The 23,585-nt window shown below is 34.9% G+C and overlaps 1 protein-coding gene across 8 annotated transcripts in view; it reads left to right on the forward strand.

Moving 5' to 3' along the window:
* Positions 1-23,585, forward strand: part of PCDH7 (protocadherin 7) — a 280,634-nt gene that overhangs the window by 143,751 nt on the left and 113,298 nt on the right. Inside the window, exon 4 of one of the 8 annotated variants that reach the window (XM_048051148.2) lies at positions 2,128-10,598. The exons of the other annotated variants lie outside the window; for them this stretch is intronic. Within the exon in view, the coding sequence (XP_047907105.1) occupies positions 2,128-2,150 (23 nt within the window). The 3' untranslated portion in view covers positions 2,151-10,598. Of the gene's footprint in view, positions 1-2,127; positions 10,599-23,585 lie in introns of those variants that run through there. 8 annotated transcript variants of the gene reach the window in all.

A 23,585-nucleotide genomic window follows, 5' to 3' on the forward strand; every position in this document is an offset into this window, starting at 1 on the left:
GCTCATATATGTTATAATCATACATTTAGATCAGTTAACTACCCTTTCATAGTAAAACTTCACCTTGAGTTATAGTGGAGTACAAGTACAAAGAACATAAGTATTATCCTGAGTTATTGATATTTAGAGCATTTACATAGGCTGCTCCATTTTCACATCTGTAAAGTCAAGTCACTTCTTACACTGTTCTTTCTTAAATAATTTGTATTAAAGATGTATAAAAATCTAAAAATCACTGTGATGAAACGTACATACAAAAAAAATCAGTGTTGCATTTTTTTTACATCTAATCCATTTTTACATTGGCTTATCAAAAAAAAAAAAAGGAACTAAAAAATAAGACTGAAAGTGGCTGTGTTCTTATGTACTTTAGCAAATATTAATGTGAGATTATGCCAAAATGTACAGAATGTTATTTAAAGGAATTAGAAGCCCCAGTACGATATGCGACATTTGGAGTTGTGAAAATTCTACTTTATAGGAAGTAATTGGTCTTCAGAGAAAACTAGCAATTTCTTTAAGGACCAGAGGATTTCAAGAGCACCATAATATAAATTCAGACATTTCAGATACTGCTGAATCTTACTGTAGTGTCACCTGTAGTGTGCTTTATGTGCCTCAGCAACACAGCATTCAACGTGAATGTCAAATGATTGAATAACTAGAAAAATGATAGCATATGCTATTGATGAGAATTAGGATTTTTGATAAATTATATCAATTTATTTGTACCGAAATTTAAAGTAAAATTCCAGAGGAGGTTGACTTGTAAAGGGCATGGAGCAACAAAAACAAAAAAGATTTTAAGGCTCAAACATAGTTTTTAAGCACAGATAAAAGCAAAAGCAAAGACATAATTTATTATGGGAGAAACTGTAGTTTATTAATGTGCCTTTTATAACGGTGGTCGTGTTTTATATTAGACTGGAGTATTCTAATAATACTTTAAAGCTCACATAACAATTTACTTTAAATGTGCTATTAGAAATAAATCAGCATCAATGATTGATCCATTCATTTTTAAAAGAGCTGCCTATTCTCGTACTGTAAAGGACAAACACATCTCTCAGTAGATAATAATAATAAAATATAGATAAATAAAAAGGATAGATGATTAAAATATGCATTTCTATCTACCATATAAAATAATTGAAATTAAGACTTGAGTATAAATTTTTGCATGGGTGATAGAAGAAATAAAGTGTAGAGGCAGTGAAGGAAGAACAGTATTTATGGAGTTAATTTATTTTGCTAGTTGTTTGGTTGCTCTTGCAACCAAACGAACGTGCCCATACTGGCTTTCCCAACTTGCTTGTCTTAACCTGTTTTTTGCTGTATCTAAGGAACAAATCAACCCTAAAGCACCCTGTGGGGGCACTTGTTCTTTTACTAAGCAATCTGTATTATTTCATCAATGAGAGAAGTAAAATCAAAGTGCATCATATATGAAATCATATGTAAACAAGCCATAGGACAAGCTCAAACCAAAGTGTTTTCTTTTCCTATGGGTTTATGACAGATTTGTTTTCTTGATCCAAGGATTCTCTCTCTCCTCTCTTTTTTTTTTTTAACCCAGAGATTTAAACAGTGTTATAAAGACCAGTAGTGTCCATAGAGGAAATCTTGGAAAAAGACTTCTTAAATTGAATCCAAATAAACGAAAAAGCTGTTGCCATACTACCCTCAAAGTGTTTCAACTGTGCTGCAGGTTAATTGTTTTCTTATGTAGGAGCATTTTACTCACAATTAACTCATACTGTCTTTGAAGAGGAGAACGTGTCCCCTTTTGGGGCAGTGCAATGACATTTATATTATCATGAGATGTTGAAAGAACATGTCAATGGAATTTGACATTGCAAGCTTTTATTATGAACAGAAGGCAAAGAGATCTGATGTAATTTCACCTTCCACTGCTATTAGCTAATAACAATCTTTTATTCCCTATGTGGAGAATAGAAACCATTTTGTTTTAACAGAATATTTGAAAAAAATAAATTTAAGCACATGTATTATACGCTATTTTATTAATGTCTTTCAATGTTTAATGCTATTACCAGTAGCCGTCATTTCCTGTTACTGAATTCCATAATTTGTGCTAACATACATTTCATATTCCATCTATTGCAGTAATAATACAGGGATTATTGTGATATGCCAGTAGATTTGACAGCCCTGGGAATGTGATTCTTTCTTCTACTTCATACATAGCCACAGTTCAGGTACATAAGAGAGTAATAAAATAGTTAACATTAGTTGTTTTCTAGGTTTCTCATGTTTTTTGGGGGGGGGGTTGGTGCAGGAAAAGAAAGAGCCACATTATTACATAGGATGATTTTTAAAATGCAATCCATTTAAGTATTTTAGTTGTGTTTCAAGATGTCTGATTCAATGCCCCACAGCATGATTAAGGTACTGTATTTAATGAAGTTTCATTGTTGTGTTACAATGTTTGGTTAAAAAAAAAAAAGTAGGCAAAGATATTTAAAATTAAATCTTGGCTTAAAAAAATATGTACCAAATGTTTTTATGCTTAGTGAAGATTTGTAATGGCATGATGATAGAAATTTCATTATGCCTTGTAAAGCATTCAAGAAAATATTTAAGCTGCCCTGAAGCACTGGAAAAGCACTGCTTGATCCATCTGATAATATGCAAGGAGCCTGAATATTCTGACTTAAAAGTGTTACGATCCATACTGGGACCCTGTTTCCAGCATGTTGCTGTGCAGAAGTACGGCATACTGGCAGAGGAAAGAAACAGCGTGGGCTTTGGTTCTACTCTGAGAATGTTCTGGCCAACAGTCTGAGATTTTAACAATTAACGTAGGCCTGAGGAGACCTGAAAGAAAACAGCATTTAACAATTTTGACACTGTATGTTATCCTTTTTTATTTAAAAAAAGTGTCAAAATAATCTATTCTGCCCATAGTTCTCTACCTAGATGACACCAAAGGTGGAGGGGAACGGGTAATAGGAAAAAAAAATATATCAAATTTTAATCTGTACCAAAATGTCTTCTGTGTATGTTTTGATCTAAGGGACTCAACAGCAGAGTGCAAAGGGCATGAGTAGAATTGATTTTTCCTACCCTCTGCTTCCACCTATACTGGAAATGGCCATATCTGCAGAATTAAACTTGGGGAAATAACAATGGCATGAGAAACTGGCTCATGGACAGACCCTGATGAAGCAACATGGGCTGAGAGTCAAAGGGGAATACATCCTAGGTATTACAAAGGGCAATACATACGACAGGCTCTGTCCTGTCACAGCGCACCATTTTTAACAAAGGATTTTCCTCAGAGGCATAGCTCACTTGCTAGGAGCACAGATACAGAAACCTGAGACACAGTCAGATCTAATCTAAATAGTAATAGGAGAATACAGAAAAGCTCAAGATGCCCCCAAAGGTTCAGATAAGTGAATATTTTTCTTGTGCTTTTCTGTTCAAAAGGAAAAAATTGCCTTTAGCTTTTACCAGGTAGAGTCCCATATGCTATTGCTCACGCTGTGAATTTTAAGTGGACCTTAAGACATTACCCTGAAATTTCTTGACAAACGTTAACTGAGTAAATTAAGGAAGTTATAAAACTAAAGTCTTGTCTCTAACAGAGTTCATCTCTACCAGGCACTTGTTTTTACTGCCACCTGACTTTTAGAAGGTGTTTTTTTGAGAAGAAGTTAAGTAAACTGTACCGAGAAGACTAATTTGTTTATTACAGTGAAGATAAATAGTAAGAGAACTGAACCAAGACCAGGTCAACAGTGATAGAAAGTCATTACAGTAAGATGGCAGTTAAGTTGCTTGTGTAAAATTGAGTTAGCACCCGGAGGACATTACCTACTGGATAGGTGCTCATGTCCCCAAGAAGCATTAACTAGCATCCTGGTTGAGACTGTAACCAGAACAGCTGAGATAAAAGGATCTGATACAAAGTCCACTATTCTTGGCATGACAATGGCTGCCAAATGCTACTATCTATGTATCATGGACAGAATTTTCTGTCTAATCACAAACTGGCACTTCCTATCAGCATCAGGTTTATGCAGAAATAGAAAATCCACCTAGGGCTGAATTTCATTAAAATAGTTTTACTGAACAGAATAGTGATATTTAGTAAAGGAGATTACTCAGGGTATAAACTTCAACGCAGAATGGGTTCCTCTATTTCTGAGCACTTGTACTGACCTAATTTTAAATGCTCTTAACATGAAGGAACTCCTTCAAGTTCAGATCACCACAATATAAAGACATTTTTAAAATGCTGCTGCAATTAAAAATGCTATGTGTTGTCTTCTGGAAAATAATGGTACTTTATTAGTAATGAAACTCAGGAGTGCTTGTATTCTACTCACTGAAACTAAGGTCAGTTGTTCTCTTCCAGAAAGTATGGAACAAGCAGAATTGAATATATATATATATATATTTTTTTTTTTATAGGCTCAAGACTTCTAAAAAATTCTGCTCTCTTACAGAAATAAATTTTTCTAAACTTTACCATATTGGTTCCGTTATTTTCTCTCACAAACATCTCTTGAAACCTTCTTGTGCTTTGATTTTCCAAGTATCTTTACTACTTCATTGATAAATAATCCCAACTTCATCCAATTATATTATATTTGTGTATATATATATATATATACATGTATACAGCATAGTTCCCAAATAAATGTTGAGAGAACAATCAAATACAAAGAAATTCCTGTAGTTCAGAGAGTTGGAATAAAAGTTCCTTTTTAAAAGTTTCTTCTGTGTTCATTGATGTATTCTTGGAGAGCAGAGAATCCCTGTGTTATGCCTCATAATCTGGTCTCAAGATCTCCAACATCTTAAACAATGAGAGGGCTTACTGGGACTTGCCCGCGTCGTGTTTTGCTACTAATCCTGAAAGGATTATTCATTTACAGCAGTTAAAACAAACTCTTGTAGAGAATCTAAATCTGAGTTATTCTTACTTTTCCACATCTCACATAGGACTAAAATTTCCATTAAACATTGCTGCAGTAATCACTACTTTTTTCATTGGGAACTGCAGTCTGCACAAGGGATAAAGTTAAGCATACAGCATGTCTAAGATTCAGCTGTAAGGAGCTAGATTAAAACTTCACCCGCACTACTATAGCAACTGTGTAAGGGAGGGTTTGTTTAACTATTGGAAATAGCTAAATTTAGTTCCAGCCTTAAAAGCATATAGGTCCTATATTTTGCAACAGTTTTTCTTTTAACTTAAGCTTTATACTGAGACAGTGAAAACACCATGAAAACACCACACAGAACCTATTCAACCAGGCAACCTGTTCCTTACAACTGTGTTGTAACTAATGCTATCAGTGGGGATGCAGAATTGTAGGAAATAGCTACAGCTGTTATTTTTAATGTTTGATTGTAGAAATTTGAATCAAATGCTAGCTGTACGCTAAAGCACATTAAACTGTCTAATTCCTACAACTCCTGAGCTGCTTGTATATAGTAAAATCTTAATGTCAGAAGCCATGGAAAACCTGTGTTCAAAACAAAAACAACAAACACGCACACACACACCAAAATAAAACACAGAACAAAACAATGAAAAAAACGCTAGACAACAGATTGACCTCAAAGGGGCATATAAATATATATGAATTTATGATAGTTTTAATTTACCTTCAGATATTTTCAACTTTATTTTGCTATTTCTATGCTTCATTTCTAACACCTGAAGGCTAGCTATATATATATTTCATATTGCTCGTAACTCCTGGAGCTGTGGCTTTAGCAAAAATAACATTTCTGCAATCTGGCACTTCTGTATGTCCCACAAGACACTCCTATAGGAAATGCGGAAGAAGAATCTCTAGTTCATTAAGATGACTAGTAAAGATAATTATATTTAGAAATCTTCCTACTATAAAATAATGTCATTACCTAGAGCAAAAGACCATTTACATTTTTTTTTATTCTATCAGTGATTATTGTCTTCGCTATATATATAGCCGGTTCTGAAATAGCATGACTTGTTCTCCCATAGCATCACATAAAATGTTCCTGAGCTTAACGAGAGCTGTGGTGCTTTGTGTCATGGAAAATCTGACAAAAAATGCAATGTCTGTATGTCTGTACTTTCCAAATCTCTGATCACTGGGATTCAAACCTAAAAAAAAAAAAAAAAAAAAAAAAAGACAAATGTTATGATAATCTTATTATTTTTAAAGAAAACAGTGAGAGGACTGTATTTATTTATTTATTTCCTCAGCTTTCTAACAGGTAAGGGTTTTATGAAAGTTTTGGTGTACTCTCTAGTCTGAAACCTGAGCTTGGACAGACTTTGAAATCTTTGCAGTTACTACTACAGTCAAGTAGAGAAAACTAATTTATTTTATTTTTTTTAACCTTAGTAGAGATTTCTTGCAAAGACCCTACCTTTGGTGAAGTGAGAGAAAGAAAACAGGAATACCTCTATGACATGAGACTTCTAAGACTTAAACAAAAACAGCAACAAAACACTTTTTTACAAAAAAAGGAAAGTTGGAAATTAATTACGGGTAAATAAAATGATACCTTTACTCAAACGGTAAGCAAACCATTAATCAGTGATTAATCAGCAACTCAGGTAGCCAAATAATAATCCTTGCAGGGAATGCAGTTGCATCATGCTGCGTCAGCAAGAAATAAGCAGCTCCCACCTTTGAGTGCAACTTAAGAGTTCATTTCACAGCATGTATGGGAACTGATACCAAGAGCTGGAGAGTCTTGGATCCGTTTTTCAGCTCTGCTGCAGTCAGTGTGAGACAATGAGCTAATTTGTTAATCAAAAAACAGATGCAAAATCTGTTTCATAAAATTAATAGGAAATTATTTAGAAGTGAGCTTCTCCAAGCGAAGACTGCTGATAACTGAAACTTTCATGTATGTTACTTCCAAGCGCTAGCTGGATTAAGCTCAGCCTTTACCCTGACTACTCTCACTCTTCAGAGAATCTTTATATTCGTTGTTTTTTCCAAACGCATACTTGTCAACAAATGAAAAAAAGAAAAAACGAGGGAAAAGACATACAGTGGCTAGATATGGCACAAAATACTCGTTTTCCTAAGTAAATATTTTCCCCCAGGGATGAGAAAAGTGTATTAAGTAAGCTAAGCTCTACATGCCCGTCCTATTGATTTTATAATGGAAGTAGCAATGCTCAATTCAGGTGGAGTTGCTCTGACTCTTTCCAGGCCTAGCTGTTGTTGTTTGATTTTTGTTTTGTTTTCCCCTGAAAGGCTTATTATTAACAGATATATCTACTGTCTGTGTGAGTGTCGGGGAAGGGGAAGTTCACAAAGCTTCCACTACTCCAGCAGCTGTAGTGAAGGGCCTTTCTTTTCTTAACACCAAGCTTTAACACAATGCAGTAGTTTTCAGGAGAACTTGTATGCGTTTGTATTTTGGGTATCTTAAAGAAATAATCTTTTGAACAATGACTTAATTTTGGTGTAGTATATAGGAGTACTATTGATCGTGAGGTAACACAGGTCATTTTGCTGAATGTTTTGGTAGGCTTAAGGAATAATTACCCTTCTGTTACGCATGAAGAAACAGCTAACACCATAATTAACGCAATGTTAAATCATCCTTGTAGGTGTTTAAAAATATTTTTTACAGCTTTCTGATAAAAATGATAGTGTATTCTCTGATAGTTTTGGAGTTCAAAGCAAGAAGCAATGCCACAACTTGTATATTAGTGAAGATGACTCTTAGTTCTTCCAAAATGCAGATTTATGCTTCATTTTGGGTTTTTAATAAGTTTAAAAAGCATATGTCTTCTGCAGACCTTCCAGAAACATATTAGCCAACATAGCAGCAGCATTTTAATTTTTGTAATTGTCGTAAGAAATAAAGAAACTTGCAGCAGATAATTATATGACAACAGTGTAACCACTAATGTGAAAATGGCTTCAACAAAAGTAACTTTCCAGCATTAATTATAATAAATGAGATTCTTTAGTTAGAGACAATGAGAAAAGGGCATTTTATATTTATACTAGGATTATACTTAACATTTTTTCTTACACTTTAAAGTGTCATAAATCTAGCGTTTTAAATTATTTATGTTACATTCAATTAAAGGTTAAGTTCAGCTAGCTAAGAATAATCATAATCTAAATAAGAAAAAAATGTATTAAATACTTCATTATGCATTTTTTTAAAGGAAAATGGATTTTAATAATTTCAAGCACATAGATACTTTGGTGTACACTGCAGTGTTTTTCTATTCCCTCTGTTGAATTAGTAGAGTCTGTTTCCCTTGGTAGTGGAAGACAAGCTGGTAGGTAGACAAGGCTCTGATTCTAGGTCATACACACTTTCTTTCCTAGTGCACCCATGAACCTCTCTGTCATTGTTTAGCTATTTATGGAAGCTTTTCTAGGTTTATTGACCTGGTGAACTATTGTCGCATAGATGAAAGCTCAGTTGCTCTTCTACATATAAATGTATTTTTTCTTTAAAATGCTGGCTTAAAAGATGTTCCTGTACTCAAGGTGGTGTTTCATTCTGGTCATAAGCCAATTTTTAATCCCTCAGTGGGAGGGGAATGGGGAAAGGGAGGGAGGGGTGTAGAGAGAGGGACTTTCCTTACAAGAAAGGCATGAATTCTTCAGAAATACCAACAGTCTAAAAGAGTGGTAGTGGTGGTGGTTCCCTCCCCACCCCCTTTCCTGGAAAAATTACAGGAGTTTTGTTTTAGTCAGACCTGATTTAAGTCATATGTTTCTCCAGAAGTGAATTCTATATATGAAACAATTCTCCTCTTTGATATTACAGGCAATAATATTCTACATTGTATTTCTTTAAAATCTGCACTTACTTGGGTATACATACCATTCAGATCTTAAGAGCTTCCAAACCTTTCTTTTTTTTTTTCTTCCCCTTTTACATTCAAATTTCATTACTACTACTGCTTATTTTTGTTAGTTTTATATTTTTGTGTTTTTTGGAGTTAACTTTACATTGTATAATTGCTTTTAAACTATTTTTATTGTTTTCCTTTAATTTAATATTATGTTAAAAATATGAAGGAAAAATCCAATTAATTTATAATATAATTTTATTCTCTAGAAAAGCAATGTTCTTTGATTTCTAGTTACTCTTGGTAGCTGTGTAGGTTTTGAAATCCTTTGGGCTTTTTTTAATCCTTTTTCTATGAAGGGTTTGTAGTCAATAGTTGATTATACTAATGGTAAAGGAAATTGTTTGACTTCAAGTATAATAAATGGCAAAATACTTAATGTCTCTTGTGAGTGTTACCATCACTTCATGATGATAATATATCATGTAGCTTATTAACCTTGCAGGGGTGAAAAAATAAAGCAGCAGGACATGCTGCAGCAGAAATATTCTTATCACTGCTTGGTGATTTCCTGTCTTACAGTAAAATATCAAGAAAACTACTAATAACAATTGTAGACATACGTTAAAAAAAAAAAATCCTAGTTATTTTCCCTACCTAATTTGTTTAGAGCTCTGAAAATGAAAAATTCAGAGCAAAAACTAACATAGGATAATAGTTTTTCCTTTGTAACTACCCAAATGAAATCTACCATGGAAAAGTTGACATTACTACACAGAAGATATAGTAGATGACCTAATTCTTTGCTTTGCTTGATTATTCCCCACAGTAGCATGTGCGTAACAGCATGCAAACAGAATATGGGTGTTTTTTACTTAGGTCTCTGAGCAATACAGGACCTTTTGTTAGGGTTTAGCATTGCATGGCTTATCCAAATAACATATAATTTATCCCCTGCATAAATTCTCATCTTTTTATTGTCTGCTGTAAAATAAAATGGTTCACTCTAAGGCTTTTTTTTTTTTTAAAATCTTCATTTCAAGAAACTACTTTTTATGTAGCACAAAGGAATGTTGTTTGTGGGGAGAAAAAGAAGAGCACAGATTTGACCATTTTCCTATTCTTTATTCAAAGAGTGTTTTACAGACCTGTTTGTTAAAGATAACCAGTCCGTACTTGATCTGTAAAGGTCAGTTGTTTTTTGTTATTGTTTTATTTTTATATATATATATATATATATATCCAATCAAATAATAAAGATTAATCTAACATGGCTAGTTTTTATTTTCAAAAAAATCCATAAGCCAAATCATATTGGAATAAAAACATTATTAAAACATATAGAAAGCATTTCCTTCAGTAAAGCCATGCAATATGGAAGAAGTAACAGCAACACTCTCTAAATATAAATATTCATTCTTCCAAAAAGATTATCTTTGAGATTTATTTTTTTTTCGTAAAATAGAGACTGTACAGAGTGGAAGAAGCCTCCCACTCAGCAGTCCCATTCTCTCACAGACGACTTTGTCATATACTTCCTGCTATAAATTGGCTTAGCTCCTTCTTAATACCACTTACATGAAAGAAAAGCCAATTTTTACACCTCTGTTATGAGGCAGAGAGAGACTACAGTTTTGAAGATGAAAGATGATTGTATGGCCACTTCATTCCTTTTTGTCCTTATGCCTTTAGTCCTTTCCATTTCTGGGCTATGAGACAGTCAAAATTTTTAAGTACAAAATGTTTTGCAGTGCAGTTCTTAATTCAGCCTAAGTCTGTGGTCTCCAAGCCAATGTTCTTCCTTTCCTTTATTTGTGTGGAGTGATCCCAAGCTTTAAGCATTTGTTTTAAAGCCATCTAGTATTGGCAAAGCCCTACAGACCTGGCAAATTCTCCAGAAGCCTGGATGAAGACTTATACGTGCAGTATTCTAGCTGAGTTGTTGATAACACAGGTGAGTCCATGTGGAACGTACATGCAAAGGTGTATATGCAGATATATAGAGAAAGCATTTACACAGTAGAGAAAAAGTTTATATCAAATAGATTTTCTTTAAAAAAAAAGAAACAGAAGTAGTAATGTCCAATTCCAGAAGCAATAATTTTTTGAGTTAGCAGTGTAGAAATAATTAGTAATGATTCAAGATGTCAGACAAGTATTATTTCCACTCTTTGGTTTTTGTATCTTGCAGAAATCTTTGTGGCCTTTGCAATATGATATTGCTTTGAATCATTAGAATAATATAAGGTAGTTTGAAAAACAGGCAAACTAACCTGCAAAGAATAAGAGAATATTCAAGTGTTATTTGATACATCATCTTCAATTACACCCCAATTAACATCCTTAAGTTAAAAAAAGACAAAAAATACTTCAATAGATGTGTTGAATGTTTCTGCATTAAAGTATCTCTGGAGATTGTGACATGCACTATTTTTAATTGGATATCATGGCTTTAACAATGGTATAAGGTAAGGTAATATCACCACCTATACTCTTTAACTTATTTTGGAGAACAGATTTAGTACTTACAGTGTAAGACTCGGAGGCCAAGCTGCAGCTCCCTGTTAACAGTTGTTTAAGCTTCAGTTGCTCAGGACCAGAGACAAGCCAGTTCATTAGGCTGAAAACTGAACTGCAGCTTCTCAAAGCTCATAAACAGGTTAGTTACTCCTTCACTTAAATGAAGTGATTCTGGAGCCTGACTATAGATGCTTCCCTTTACCACTGTCTCTAGGAAGCAGAATACATCCATAGGGTGCTGTTACCTATTCCTGTCACATTGACACCTCTTGAAATAACGGTGGTGTTGCTTCCCCACTGACAGTGCTCCCATCTCTGTACACAGGTCTCCTCTCTAACACAGGTATTCACCAATTTTGCAAGCAAATAGATCTTAGATAGATCTTAGCTGGGTAGAGGAAAAGTTCCTTCAGATACATGTTGTTTTTCTGCCCCCCCACCCCCCTGGGTTGTGAGACAATAGCAATCACTAACTAGTAGCTGAATACTTAAATACATGTAGCAGTTTCCACTCCATACCTTACTTTGCTCTACAAGTAGCAGAGAGTGGGCTGTAAGATTTTGGTGCTGGTTTCTAAAAATCAAGCAAATTAACTGAGACTATTAGCCAAACTCTGAGCAGATTAATTAACTCAGGAAAGCACCTATCTTGTCTGGAAGGTACTAATCACAGCTGGCTTCTGCCAACAAGTGAGCTGAAGATATGTTGCTTAGCAGCTAGAACCCCCACCTGACCACACAACCATCAATAGCAGGTTGGGCTGAGCCACAATCAGTGCTGCGATGAAGTCATGCTCAGCTGTATGACCTGGGTAGAGCCAGCATTCCTTTCCATTGTTCACATTGTAAACAAGTACTCCTTGCTGCTCATTACAAAAAAAGCGAGGATCCCTCTCAACCCTGACAGGAAAATACATTTGTTATCACTGTTCCTGTTTCTGACAAGCAGTAAGACAAAATCCAAGTATTGCTAGGCTAAGACTTTTCCCTTTACTTCAATACTAGTTTGGGGCAATTCATTCCCTTTGGTATCCATCCTAAGATCATGAGGACTTCTAAGAAGAAAATCATTTCTATTACCTTTATAGTCAGTGTTGAGTGTAATGAGTCACAGCTGTTCAAATGAATCATAACTAATTAACCTGATGGGTAATGCCTGAAGGGTTCTAGCATCTACTAATAAGACAGTAAGGTTGTTGGCTTATGTTTTCAAGTTTCCTCATTTTCTAAAAAATGCAAAAGGCAACCATGTTTTTCCTTTAAGTCTAAGTGTATGAGACCTCTACAGGCCAAGGAGGTAGGCATTCTATCAAAATAAGGGTCAGATTTAAGGCACATCTTGCAATAATAGGGGAGCAAGTGTCAACCTAAACCAGGTCTTACTGAGCATTAATAACAGGCTTATTAAAAGTAATATATGATAAGATCATGTATGCTTTAGAGAAGAAAAAAAAAGTTGGCTTATGAAGTGGGAGGTAGAGTTAACAGAAGACTTGGGAAGAAAAATAGTTACTTGTATGCTCTGCTTTTCAGGTACACATCAAGAATAGACTTTGAAACTCAAAGCTTTAACCTCTGTGAAGGTAACCCTAAATAAATAAAAGAGCTAGAGAAAACAAAAACAAATATATATGCTATGTTTGCTGTCCAGAGCTAGCCAATATGAAACTCTGGACACACCTGCAGGGCTTCAGTCTTTAGAGCTTAGCCTCAAGCTGGAGTGGAGGAAGACATTTCTTTTCATGTGGGATAGTGTTTGTTCTGTTTGTTTTGTGTTGTTATTTTCTTTTTTAATATGGAAAGTAGAGCAAAAACTTGATTTGAAGCTTATTCAAGCTCTATTTCTTCTTGTATTGGAGGCAGTAGGGTTGGATGAAGCAGCTCTCTACACTTGAAGTTGCAGAATGGAATGCAAATCTTATTAACTCAAAATAGAAAACCTGTGAAAGAAATTTAATTCTTCTAGATAGGATTCTTGTATGGATGGAGGAAACACCAGTTTCTGAACTGCACATTCAGAAGCTCATGTAATTTTAGTATGCAGGATTTTACAAGGATGTTGAAGAATCGAAAAGTTCTATAGGAGAACCACGAAATTATTTTTAGTTTTTAAAAGTTCTTCAAGTAAGAAGGTTCAAGTTGTCAGTATGTTTTGGTCATTGGCAGTAAATGTCATGATGACAGCTTTTTTTTTTTCTATCTAAAGAACATACTTCAGGTGTACTTCTCAACTCCTAAAAATCGATACTAAAAATCCATGCTGAAAGTCTAAGACCAGCAAATTGGAAACAATTGTAAGGGCAGAGGAGCTTCCGTGTAGAACAAACACATAAAATTATTGGATTAATATTTTATTTTTGTGTTATGCTGATCATATGATTCTGTAATTTCTGAGATTGCATTCCAATTAAGCGGGTAAGATACTTTTAAAGGTAATGAATAATCTTCTTTTTTTTTTTTAATGTTGTTAAAATGTATCTATAATTTAACCTAATTTCATTTGCACTCTTTCGCCTGTAATATACTTTCGTAAAGCAAAGGCTTCTGTTCAGCAAACTCTTGTTCGCTTCAAAGTAGGAAGTGAACAACATTTCTATGACATTTTTTACTTCCCAGTTCTAGCTCATCTTCAATGTGTCCCATGGGAAGGACAGCACTATAGGAGCTTTATATGTTTAAAAGATTCATTTTCCCTTTCACACAGCATATTTGAGCATTTTTAGTCAGTTATGCTCTTTGAGTAGAAAATGAAGCTTTTAAATATGAGAATAGCTATGAAGACTTAAACCACCTAAAGAATTGTTGAGAAGCCCTTCAGGTACTCTTAATGTTTAATATCTTTGTATTCATATCAAACAGTAGATAAGGTGGTCTGCTTTCAGGTGTCATTTACCAAAAGTCATCCCATTTATGTTTCTGAAGAAGTTTAAGGCAATGACCAATGTTACATACTGACTTTTTAAACTCTACCCAGTGTATGTTCATAAGTGTGTGTGTAAAGCATGTCATGCTCCAGAATACGTGCCAGTGATAGTTAAACCTTCAATTTAAACAGTATAAGGTTTGAACAGCAAGGATTCATCCTGGCTAAAAGCGAAATCAAAATGTACCCTTTATATTTTTTATCATTTTGTGGCCTAATCTCGCTATGGCGAAAGGTTCACGAAATCACTGCTAAGAGATATAGGGAAAAGAAAATCATGTCATTATATAAGTAAAAGAAAAGACTTAAATGAAACTGTCCTTGAAAGAAAAACTACAGTGATGCTTACAATTCTTAAAGAATGGAGTTACCAACTCGAAGGAAAGATGATAGCAAAAGGTGCTGCAGATCCTTTTAGCATCTTCCAGCAGTAAGCTAAATGACATATACGGAGAGAGCTTCCAATCTCATTCACAGGGCAGATGCTCCTTGCCTTGGTGTACAAATAAACTACCTGTACTCAATTTCGAAGATTTATTGTGTTGTAGGCTATGTATCCCTTTGTTATATATAAGTGGAATATAATTTACAAAAAAAAAAAAAAAAAATTGCAATCAAGTATGAAATAGGTATTATGTTTTAAGATCGCGTGGTATTAGCAGCTCGCTTTCTAGATATAGAAGATATTCGCAAGTATTTAATGCCCTGAACTTGTCTCTGGTTTGCTCTCAAACTGCCCAAATGTATTTAATATGTTTTTGTGCAAGTTTCTGTACCTGCATGCTCATTAGATGGTTGCCCTCTGATGATTTTCTCTGGTTAGTGATACATTTAGCACATGCTATGAGTCTGGAGATTTTTAATGTCTAATGTTTAGGAATTCTGAAAGCTCTGAGACAACCATTGATGGCCTGTAACATAGATGTTGGATTTTCACTTACAAGGCTCTTGTTTATATTGGAGGGTCAGGCTATTAGGTGACTTTGGTTTGACCTGCTATTTGAGCTGTTTGGGTTTCCTCGTAGCGTAAAGAAGGTCCTAATTTTGTAGATGTGTTTGTAATTTGCTTAGGTTCTCTCGAATTCAAACTGAAGTTTTTATGAAAGAGAAATAAAGACATAGATATGCAATTGCAGAAGCCCTTTTATTCTGTAATTGCTTGAGTTTCGACTGTTGGTTGCATTACAGGATGAAATAATATGAATAAGCCATATGAATCAATACAAAATGAGTCTGAAAAGCTGCTATTCATACCTGTTATCTGACTGCTTTTTAGTCGTACTGTTAGCAAGGTTCAGCTCTCTTTTAAGGCAGTCAGTCACCGTTTTAATTACGTCAAGCGATTGTTCAGCCATATGTACCTGTTCTCTCTGAATTATTTATTGTTGAGAATATTCACAGGTGTTTGATTTATTCAAATTATTTGACTAAATCACATAGTAGTCCTGTCAGCTTAGTAGGATTTTTATGGACAAAACCAATAAATCTATGCTGACATTCGTTGTGACTAGAAATTATTTCTGTGGCTTCCAGATGAGAAACCTCTTCACTAAAACTTTGTTTCACTTAACATATACAGTTATATTTAACATATGCTATCATCTATTTAACAATTACAATAACAACAACATAAAGGTTAACCGAAATATGACTGTGCTAACAAGGGAAATTTCAGTTCAGTTCAGTATTAGACTGTGCCTTTCAGGCAGCTTAAAACAAACAACTTCTTTCTTCAACTGACTTCTGCTGATTTAACAATATTAGACTGATGAGATTCAGAGTGATTCACCATTTCCTCTGGCTTCATGCCTAAATGTAGTCAGTCAAGACTAAGACTTCTAAGTGTAGAATATCATGCCAGATGTTGACTAAGCTTATGTTGTGAGGCTAGAAGTCATTAGAGATTTCATATCTCCAGTTAATGTAGCCAAGTTCTATTTTCTTTTGAAGAGAAAGATGAAGTAAAGGCAGACTTCTTTTCCCCTCTGCATTTGCCTCCATTTACTGAGAGAACCTATTATTTACAGTTGAAGATATCTATGTTATTACTGTGGTTTTCTAAACTAACAATACATAAACAAGTTAATTGATTGCACAAAGTTTATAAGTTGCATACTTGTGTTGGCTTTTTTCCACCCATTTTCCTTACAGTTTTTAAAAAATAGTGCTAGAAATTTCTCTTATCATGCAAACATGTTTGTAGCAGCATATCCTCTGCTGTAACAGCTTAACCAAACTTGCCAGATAGAGAAACAGAGATGAAAACGTGTTTTGTTTTTGTTTTTCCCTCTGATTTTTATCCTGGAGAAAAATGACTTCAATTTGGCTTCAGGCAGCTCTAACTTATCTGACCCCATACTTACTCAGCACATTGTTCAAGGTCTCACTGCCCTTGGCATCAAATCAGCAATCCCTTTTACATGGATTAACTCTTCTGGGAAACTTATCTAGCACATGAGGTATCTAGCATATGCTGTGCTTCAGAAGGAGACATGCATGCATCTTTCTACCTAATTGTTTCTTCAGTAAATTTAGGTTTATTGTGGCTACTGAATGGAAAATGGAAGTTTGCAGGGAATGTTTGAGTTTACTTGCGTACTTGCTCACGTTACTGATGAAATAACTGATCATACGCTCCATTTCTCTTAACTTTCTCTCAAATGTCTCTTCCTAAACTTTACTATTCAAAATTCTTGAACTGATCACTGGTAGTGTGCAGTATTCCTTCAGTCAGTGTATTGGTATCAGGATACTGAGTTTCATTGGTTGCAACTTTGCTAGTGTAGAAGTAACCTCAAGTGTTTTTGTAGGTAACTTAAAAGACTGATTTAGATAAAACACAAACGCACATCTTAAGTGGTCAGAAGCATATTGGAGAGGAATTTTTCTATTACATGAATACAAAACGATGTAAGATGTCCATTGTTTTCACTTTTCCTACTCACATAATTTTATCTGACATGATTGTCAAAGCAAGATAAAAACTTTTTTTTCAGCTTTTGTTTTCCTGAAATACATTTTATGTTTCAAAGCGTGATGAAACTTTACTATCCATATTATGCACGGTGTATAGGGATCAGACTTAAATTGCACTTCCTAGAAGAGAGAAAAATGGCATACTATTTCTTTCTTAAATAGACAAAATAGATAGCAATGTAAGGACTTTATACTTAGGGATGAAGATAGATATTTTAATCTGCAATGATCAAAACTCTTTCACTACTTATAATAAGACAAAGAATTTTCCAAAATGCTATAGAAGTATCATTGTTCAGCTTCGTAGTTTATATAGTACTGTTAAAAGTAGGCAACAACAACTCAGCTGTAAACAAAATTCTCAGACTAGTTTAAACTCTATGCCAAAGCATAAAAAACATAAAAAGAAAGGTAATTATGGTGTAGAATTTAGAACTCTTGACCTTATCCCTGAGACCATTCCACAGATGTCACTAAAACTTATTCCCAAGATTCTTTGTATCTTACAGTTATGATAAGCAGAACACATTGTTTTCTCAAGTTACAAAGTTGGAACAAAGAAACCCTTCTGTATTAACACCAGCTTTTGCAAATCTTTACTCAGTAACTGACTATCCTGAGTTCTGCTTCAATGCCAAAACAAAACAATACCTCAGAAATTGAGGATCTTAGGGGGAGGGCAACAGAGATTTTGCAGGAAAAGAAGGAAGTTTCAACCCTAAAATAATAATTAATTTCTACAGCAATAGTGGGCTACCCTTTCACTTTACAAAGCTTTTAGTTTGAAAATAGTTCAACTATATTTTGAAATAATTACTTACCTCATAGTAACTTATCTACTTTAAACCTAACAAACTGCCCCAGTGGATGTTAAACTTTATCTTAATTAGAGAAAATAAAGATTAAATTACTTCTTACTTTGCTTTTATTTGGAAGCTAAGCAAAGGTGGATCCTTACTTTGCACCTCCTTGTGTTTTTATATATATATATATATGTGTGTGTGTGTATATATATATATATATGCCTGTTGACTGTAGAGGACTAAAAAATTTGATTTTTCTCCTTTAGATAGATGCTAGATAACCAGTACTGGGTGTTATCGTTTCTTTTTGAAGTCCTGGTTTCTTCTAAAAATCTGAATTATACATCATACATCTGTATATTTAGATAATACATCTACAAAATAGCATGAAAATTTCAGACATCTTTGGCTGTCATTGCCTTGTCCATAGAATCATTTCAGCTCAGAAGAAAGTTTGTTGAATCCAGCCTCATACTCCAAGCAGGATCAACCCTGAATTTAGACTGAGCCCTTATCAGGGCTGCATTCAGTTGGATCTTGGAAACCTCCATGGACAGAGATTCCAGAACCTCTCTGGGCAACTGGCTCTCATGTTTGATATCTTTACAGTTATGTTCCTTTTCCCTTATGTCCAGTCAGATCTTCCTTCTTTCAATATATAACCATCACCTCTTGTTCTCCTACTGTGTTTTAAGTAATGAGCCTGGCACTTCTCAGTAACCTTCTCTTAAGGTTTGTTCCAGAAGGCTTACTTACGTTTTGAGTAGAAACACTTTAATTCACTTAGCTGTTTATTATTTACAAGTGAAGGTTTCATTCTGAAGTTCAGGAGGGAAAAGTGTTTCATTATGAACTTATAGCATCCTTATCTTTTTCTCTCAAATAACTTGCTGATTTTTTGGTAATGTGGATTGAAGCTCACTCAGATGAGAGGCTTTTTCTTGTCTATTCCTAACTTCTTCTGAATTGTTAAAGTATCATCTGTAGCATATTAAGCAGCAGGTGGTCAATAGGCTATGCACTGAAACACGTCATCGTGTTGCTGCAGTGCAGATTATTCTTGGTCATCAGAGAGAACATAGATATCAGAGTTGCTTATCAAAAACCCACACACAGTTAATGAACCATGTTTCAATTTTCACGGCCTTTACTGCATTGATACCAGCTAATGGGATGCAGCAAATTGCTGTCAGGTTATTTGTTTTGCCAGAACTGTTCCTTTTTCAATATAGCCCATGTTGGTTTTCCAGTATGGTCAGGAGGTCATTTGCTGTATGAAAAGCCCTCATTTTACCAGAATCCATTTTTTTCTTCCATGTTTATTATTGGTAACCCTTCATATTCTCATATAAATGTGATATATCAGTATGAATGGAGTAGTGACCATCTCACAGGTCATGTAATATATGATTAAACAGAATCAAATTTTTAAAATCTTTGGATGTTATCTTATTTAATGGCCTTAATAGGAAAAACATATATTTTTCAAATTGACTTATTTTTTCTAAACAGGTATCAGCAGTCACTTCACTGGACATCACTTCTTGGAAGTCTTTTTCTGATGAACATTTTCAGTACATACGCATCATAATACAGGCCTTTCAAGAGGGTTCAGGATTGACCCAAGCCTAATCCTGTTAGATCACTGAATTTCACTTTTTCTGTGATGGAAGGTAGCGTGATTATAAAAATTTCTGTTTTGTCTTTTTTAACGAGTTGACAGTTAAGAGGCTTGAAATTAGATAAGGCAGATGCAAAATAAATTCTTATAACTAAATTTAAAAAAAAAAAGCTGTCAGGATGATATTTATTTCTTACAGATAAGTAGAACATTCTTGCAAACGAAGAGGGGAGAGAGGCCTCGTATGAGCATTAGCAACTGTAGAGCAAAGAACATCTTTTGCTTGAAGGCTACTCTGTTAACCCAGTAGACATTCCTAGAACTGTTTTGTAATAAATAGTTACATCTACCAACTACTGCTAAGAGTTTTTCAAAGATACCTAGTTGTTTATCTCCTTTAAGTACTCATCTGTCATTTACATGTCAGTGATAACCTCAAAACAACTTAGCTGAATCTAATCTTCCAAGCATTTATGCTCTTATTGGTGGATATATACAACAGTATTTAATTGCTGCTACCTTTCTACACCCTTAAGCTCTGGTGCTAGGCAAAATCCCAGAACTGTGAACAAGGATTCTCAGAATAAGTATTTTCCTTCCTTTTTTTTTTCTTTCTCCTGATTTCTTTGGCTTGCTCTAAGGTCTTCTAAGCCATCTCTATGGGTTTCTTTTATGCCAGTGTAGATCAGGAATGAAAGAATTTAGCTGTACAGGCAAACAGGGATTCAAGTCTTTCTAGTTTTAGCAGATCCTTGAAATTCATATTTCCACAACCCACAGGAGTGCCTTAACCACCAAGCATTATCCAATGACTGTCTTGTGTAAAATGAATAAAGAACTGCTGGGCTGGGATACAAGATTCTCTGTCTGACTCTTATAATCACAGGAAGGAGTCTTGAATTGTTGTTTTTGTTCCCAGGACTGGATCAGTAATATGTGCTCAGTAATAGTCGAAATACACAGAATTTCCAGAGAACAAGCATTCTACCTTCATAGTTGTGTCTGGCAGTAGGATACAGATTTATGCTTTCTCAGGCTTGTGTTTTATCTTTGACCCTGTGTGTTTGTATTCTTTCTGCAATACAAAGAAGTTGGCGTTGAATCCTTAACATTCATGTCATGGCTTTGGCTGAGACAGAGTTAATTCTCTTTGTAGAGGCTCACGCAATATGTTCTGGATTTTTGATTAAAATAGTGGTGATAACACACTGATGCTGTACTTGCTGCAGAGCAGTGCTTGCACAGAACTGAGGACTTTTCTGCTTCTGGTGCTGCCCTGGGGGTGCACCAGGAGCTGGGAGGGGACACAGCCAGGACAACTGACCCAGGCTGAGCAAAGGGATGTCCCACACCATATGGCATCATGCTCAGCAATAACAGCTGGGGTTAGGAAGAAGGAAGGGTGTTTGGAGTGAAGGCGTTTGTCTTCCCAAGAAGCTGTTATGTGTGTGAGTCCTGCTTTGCTGGAAGTGGCTGAACACCTGCCTGCCGATGGGAAGTGGCAAATGAATTCTTTGTTTTGCTTTGCTTGTGCTTTATGTAGTGAATTGTTTTCATCTCAACCTGTGAGTTCTCACGCTTTTACCTTTCTGATTCCCCCATCTCACCTGTTGCTGAGATGAAACTCTTAATGGCATTACGCTTCTCTGAAAGAAGTGAAATGTTAATTGTTAGTACATCAGGCTTTTACTGTCATACAGAGTCAACTGTATTGTTGACTTTTCTCTCTTCTATTTCCTTTAATATATTAATACTAGAATTCCTATATATAGAAGAAAATACTTATTTCTTTTACATGATGAACGATTTATGAAAAGATCTGCAGCTTTGCACCACAAAAATATGGGAATTTTGCCCTATAGCATAGTTTGAATTCTAAGTAGATGCCTAATTTTCTTTTAAAGATCAACAGAATGAGACATTTTTATTTGCTGATATTCTCAGGTGCAAAGGAAACATCTTTCCTTCTTGTATACAGATTTTACTCAACAAATAGTTAAATGTCATGTTTGGGATAAGAATGAAAAAACAAAAGTTGTATCTGAGAAGAGAGGGAAAAGGAAAGTAAGCAGTCATCTTGGGGTGACATGGTTCTACAATGAAGAGAGGGTAATATTCCTTGGACCATTCTTTAGTTTTATTTTGTATCTGTCACTTTCATTTTAATTTCCTACAGTGACGTATGGCTTTTATGTAAAAGTATGTGTTAATTTATTATATTTTTTTCTAATAGTAACATAATAATGTAATTTCCCAATTCAACATTGGATTTCTTATCTTATAGATATGTCAGATGTTCACCTTCTCATCAGGCTTAGCGATATTACTTTTCTGCAGTTAAATGAATCTTTTAGCTCCCTCGCCCTCCCCATCTTGCCCCTCCCCCCCCCCCCCCCCCGGCTCACAAAATGTTTTTAATGAAAGTACCAGCTGACCTGAGTACAATTTCGGTAACTGAAGTGTCCCTAATATAAGTGAAAACTTGTGTTTAATGGATATAGTTCTGCATTAAATTAAAGAATTCCCTGTTTTAAGATTACACTCCCAATTTATTTTCTAAATAAGAGAGAGTTGTGGAATTGGAGCCGACTTTAACCTTCTAAGTAGTAGAAATTGGCTAAACAAATTATGAGCATACATTCTGAAATTATTTAAGTTGACTACACTTTTAAATGAAAATGGGGAAAAAAAGCTTAAATGTACTCTGAAGCATAATTTACTGACTTCAAATGAAGCAGAGTAAGCACCTGTAAATAGTAAACTACTACTTTAGATGGTTGAGCATTGAGTTAGATACATAATTTTGGGGTGGGAGTGAAGAAAAAAACTTCATTTTTTCCTTGATATTAAACAAAATAAATCTGCTAATCAGAACAGCAGAAGTTTAAACAACCACTGCCCCCCTGCCAAAAAACCAAACCACTCAAGCTAGTGTTCACCTGCTAACTATGGCCACCTGTTCTAGCACGCTGCAAAAGCTTGGTCCCTATAAGTTTCTCTTTATTAATCACGCTGCGTTATCTGGCCATCTGCTACATCTCCCAGAAGAGCAGCGTTCCTTTGGTGCTGCCTGCTGTTTTATAACAGTCTTTCATCCTCAAAAGAAAAGTGGAGGAATAGGTGGAAATTCCAGTAATCAGTTACTTCAGGAAGGTGAGCCAATATAACTAAAAGATGCCGTGTGAGTGATTTGAGAACATTTTTATTTTTTCCCTGAGGCTTTATGGTCAATGCTTTCAAACTGTTTATCTTAGCAGAAAGACTGCTTTCATTTTATACCCAGTAACAGAAAAGAAGAAAAAAGTTCACAGAAAATGATGCATTGCGTATACTTGCCCTTTCTTGTGCATCTGTTTCCAAGAAATCTACATAATGGGTAAACTGCTGGAGTGCTTTGGTATTTCTAGATGAGCATCACCTACTTTTTTCAGGTCTGCTGTGTGCTGTGCTGTCTGGACATCAGTAAAATGGTAGGTGTAGATGGCTTGCAATTTCTCTTTGACATTTTTTTTCCCCTCGTGGAGCTCAGTGTGCTTGAATACCTCTAGGATGAAACAAGCTGAGCGTACAAGCAACAGTCCATTTTGATTGCACCTGCAATACAATCCCATAGACTTCTGTGAAAGTAAAGTGTAAGGGAATTCAGCTCTTTATTTCCAGGCTCTATTATAAGTTTGTCTAACTCACAAATAAAGTACAGACATAATCAGCATAATAGACTTTTAACTGTTGTGCATGTGTTACTTCACTGGCATTCTTTTATATTGGGAAAAAAAAAGATATTAAATAATGGACATGAGCGTATGAAACATTAGCTTGTGTTATGCATATTATTTGTCTAATGCAGCTTTCTACTCAGCTTAGCCAGGGTTAAATAACTGGGTTGTAATATGTGCAGGAAAAGAATCCTTCATGGCATTCATACAGCTGTGC

This window comes from Anser cygnoides, chromosome 4 (genome assembly GCF_040182565.1).
Source record: "Anser cygnoides isolate HZ-2024a breed goose chromosome 4, Taihu_goose_T2T_genome, whole genome shotgun sequence".
In the NCBI taxonomy this organism is placed as follows: Eukaryota; Metazoa; Chordata; class Aves; order Anseriformes; family Anatidae; genus Anser; species Anser cygnoides.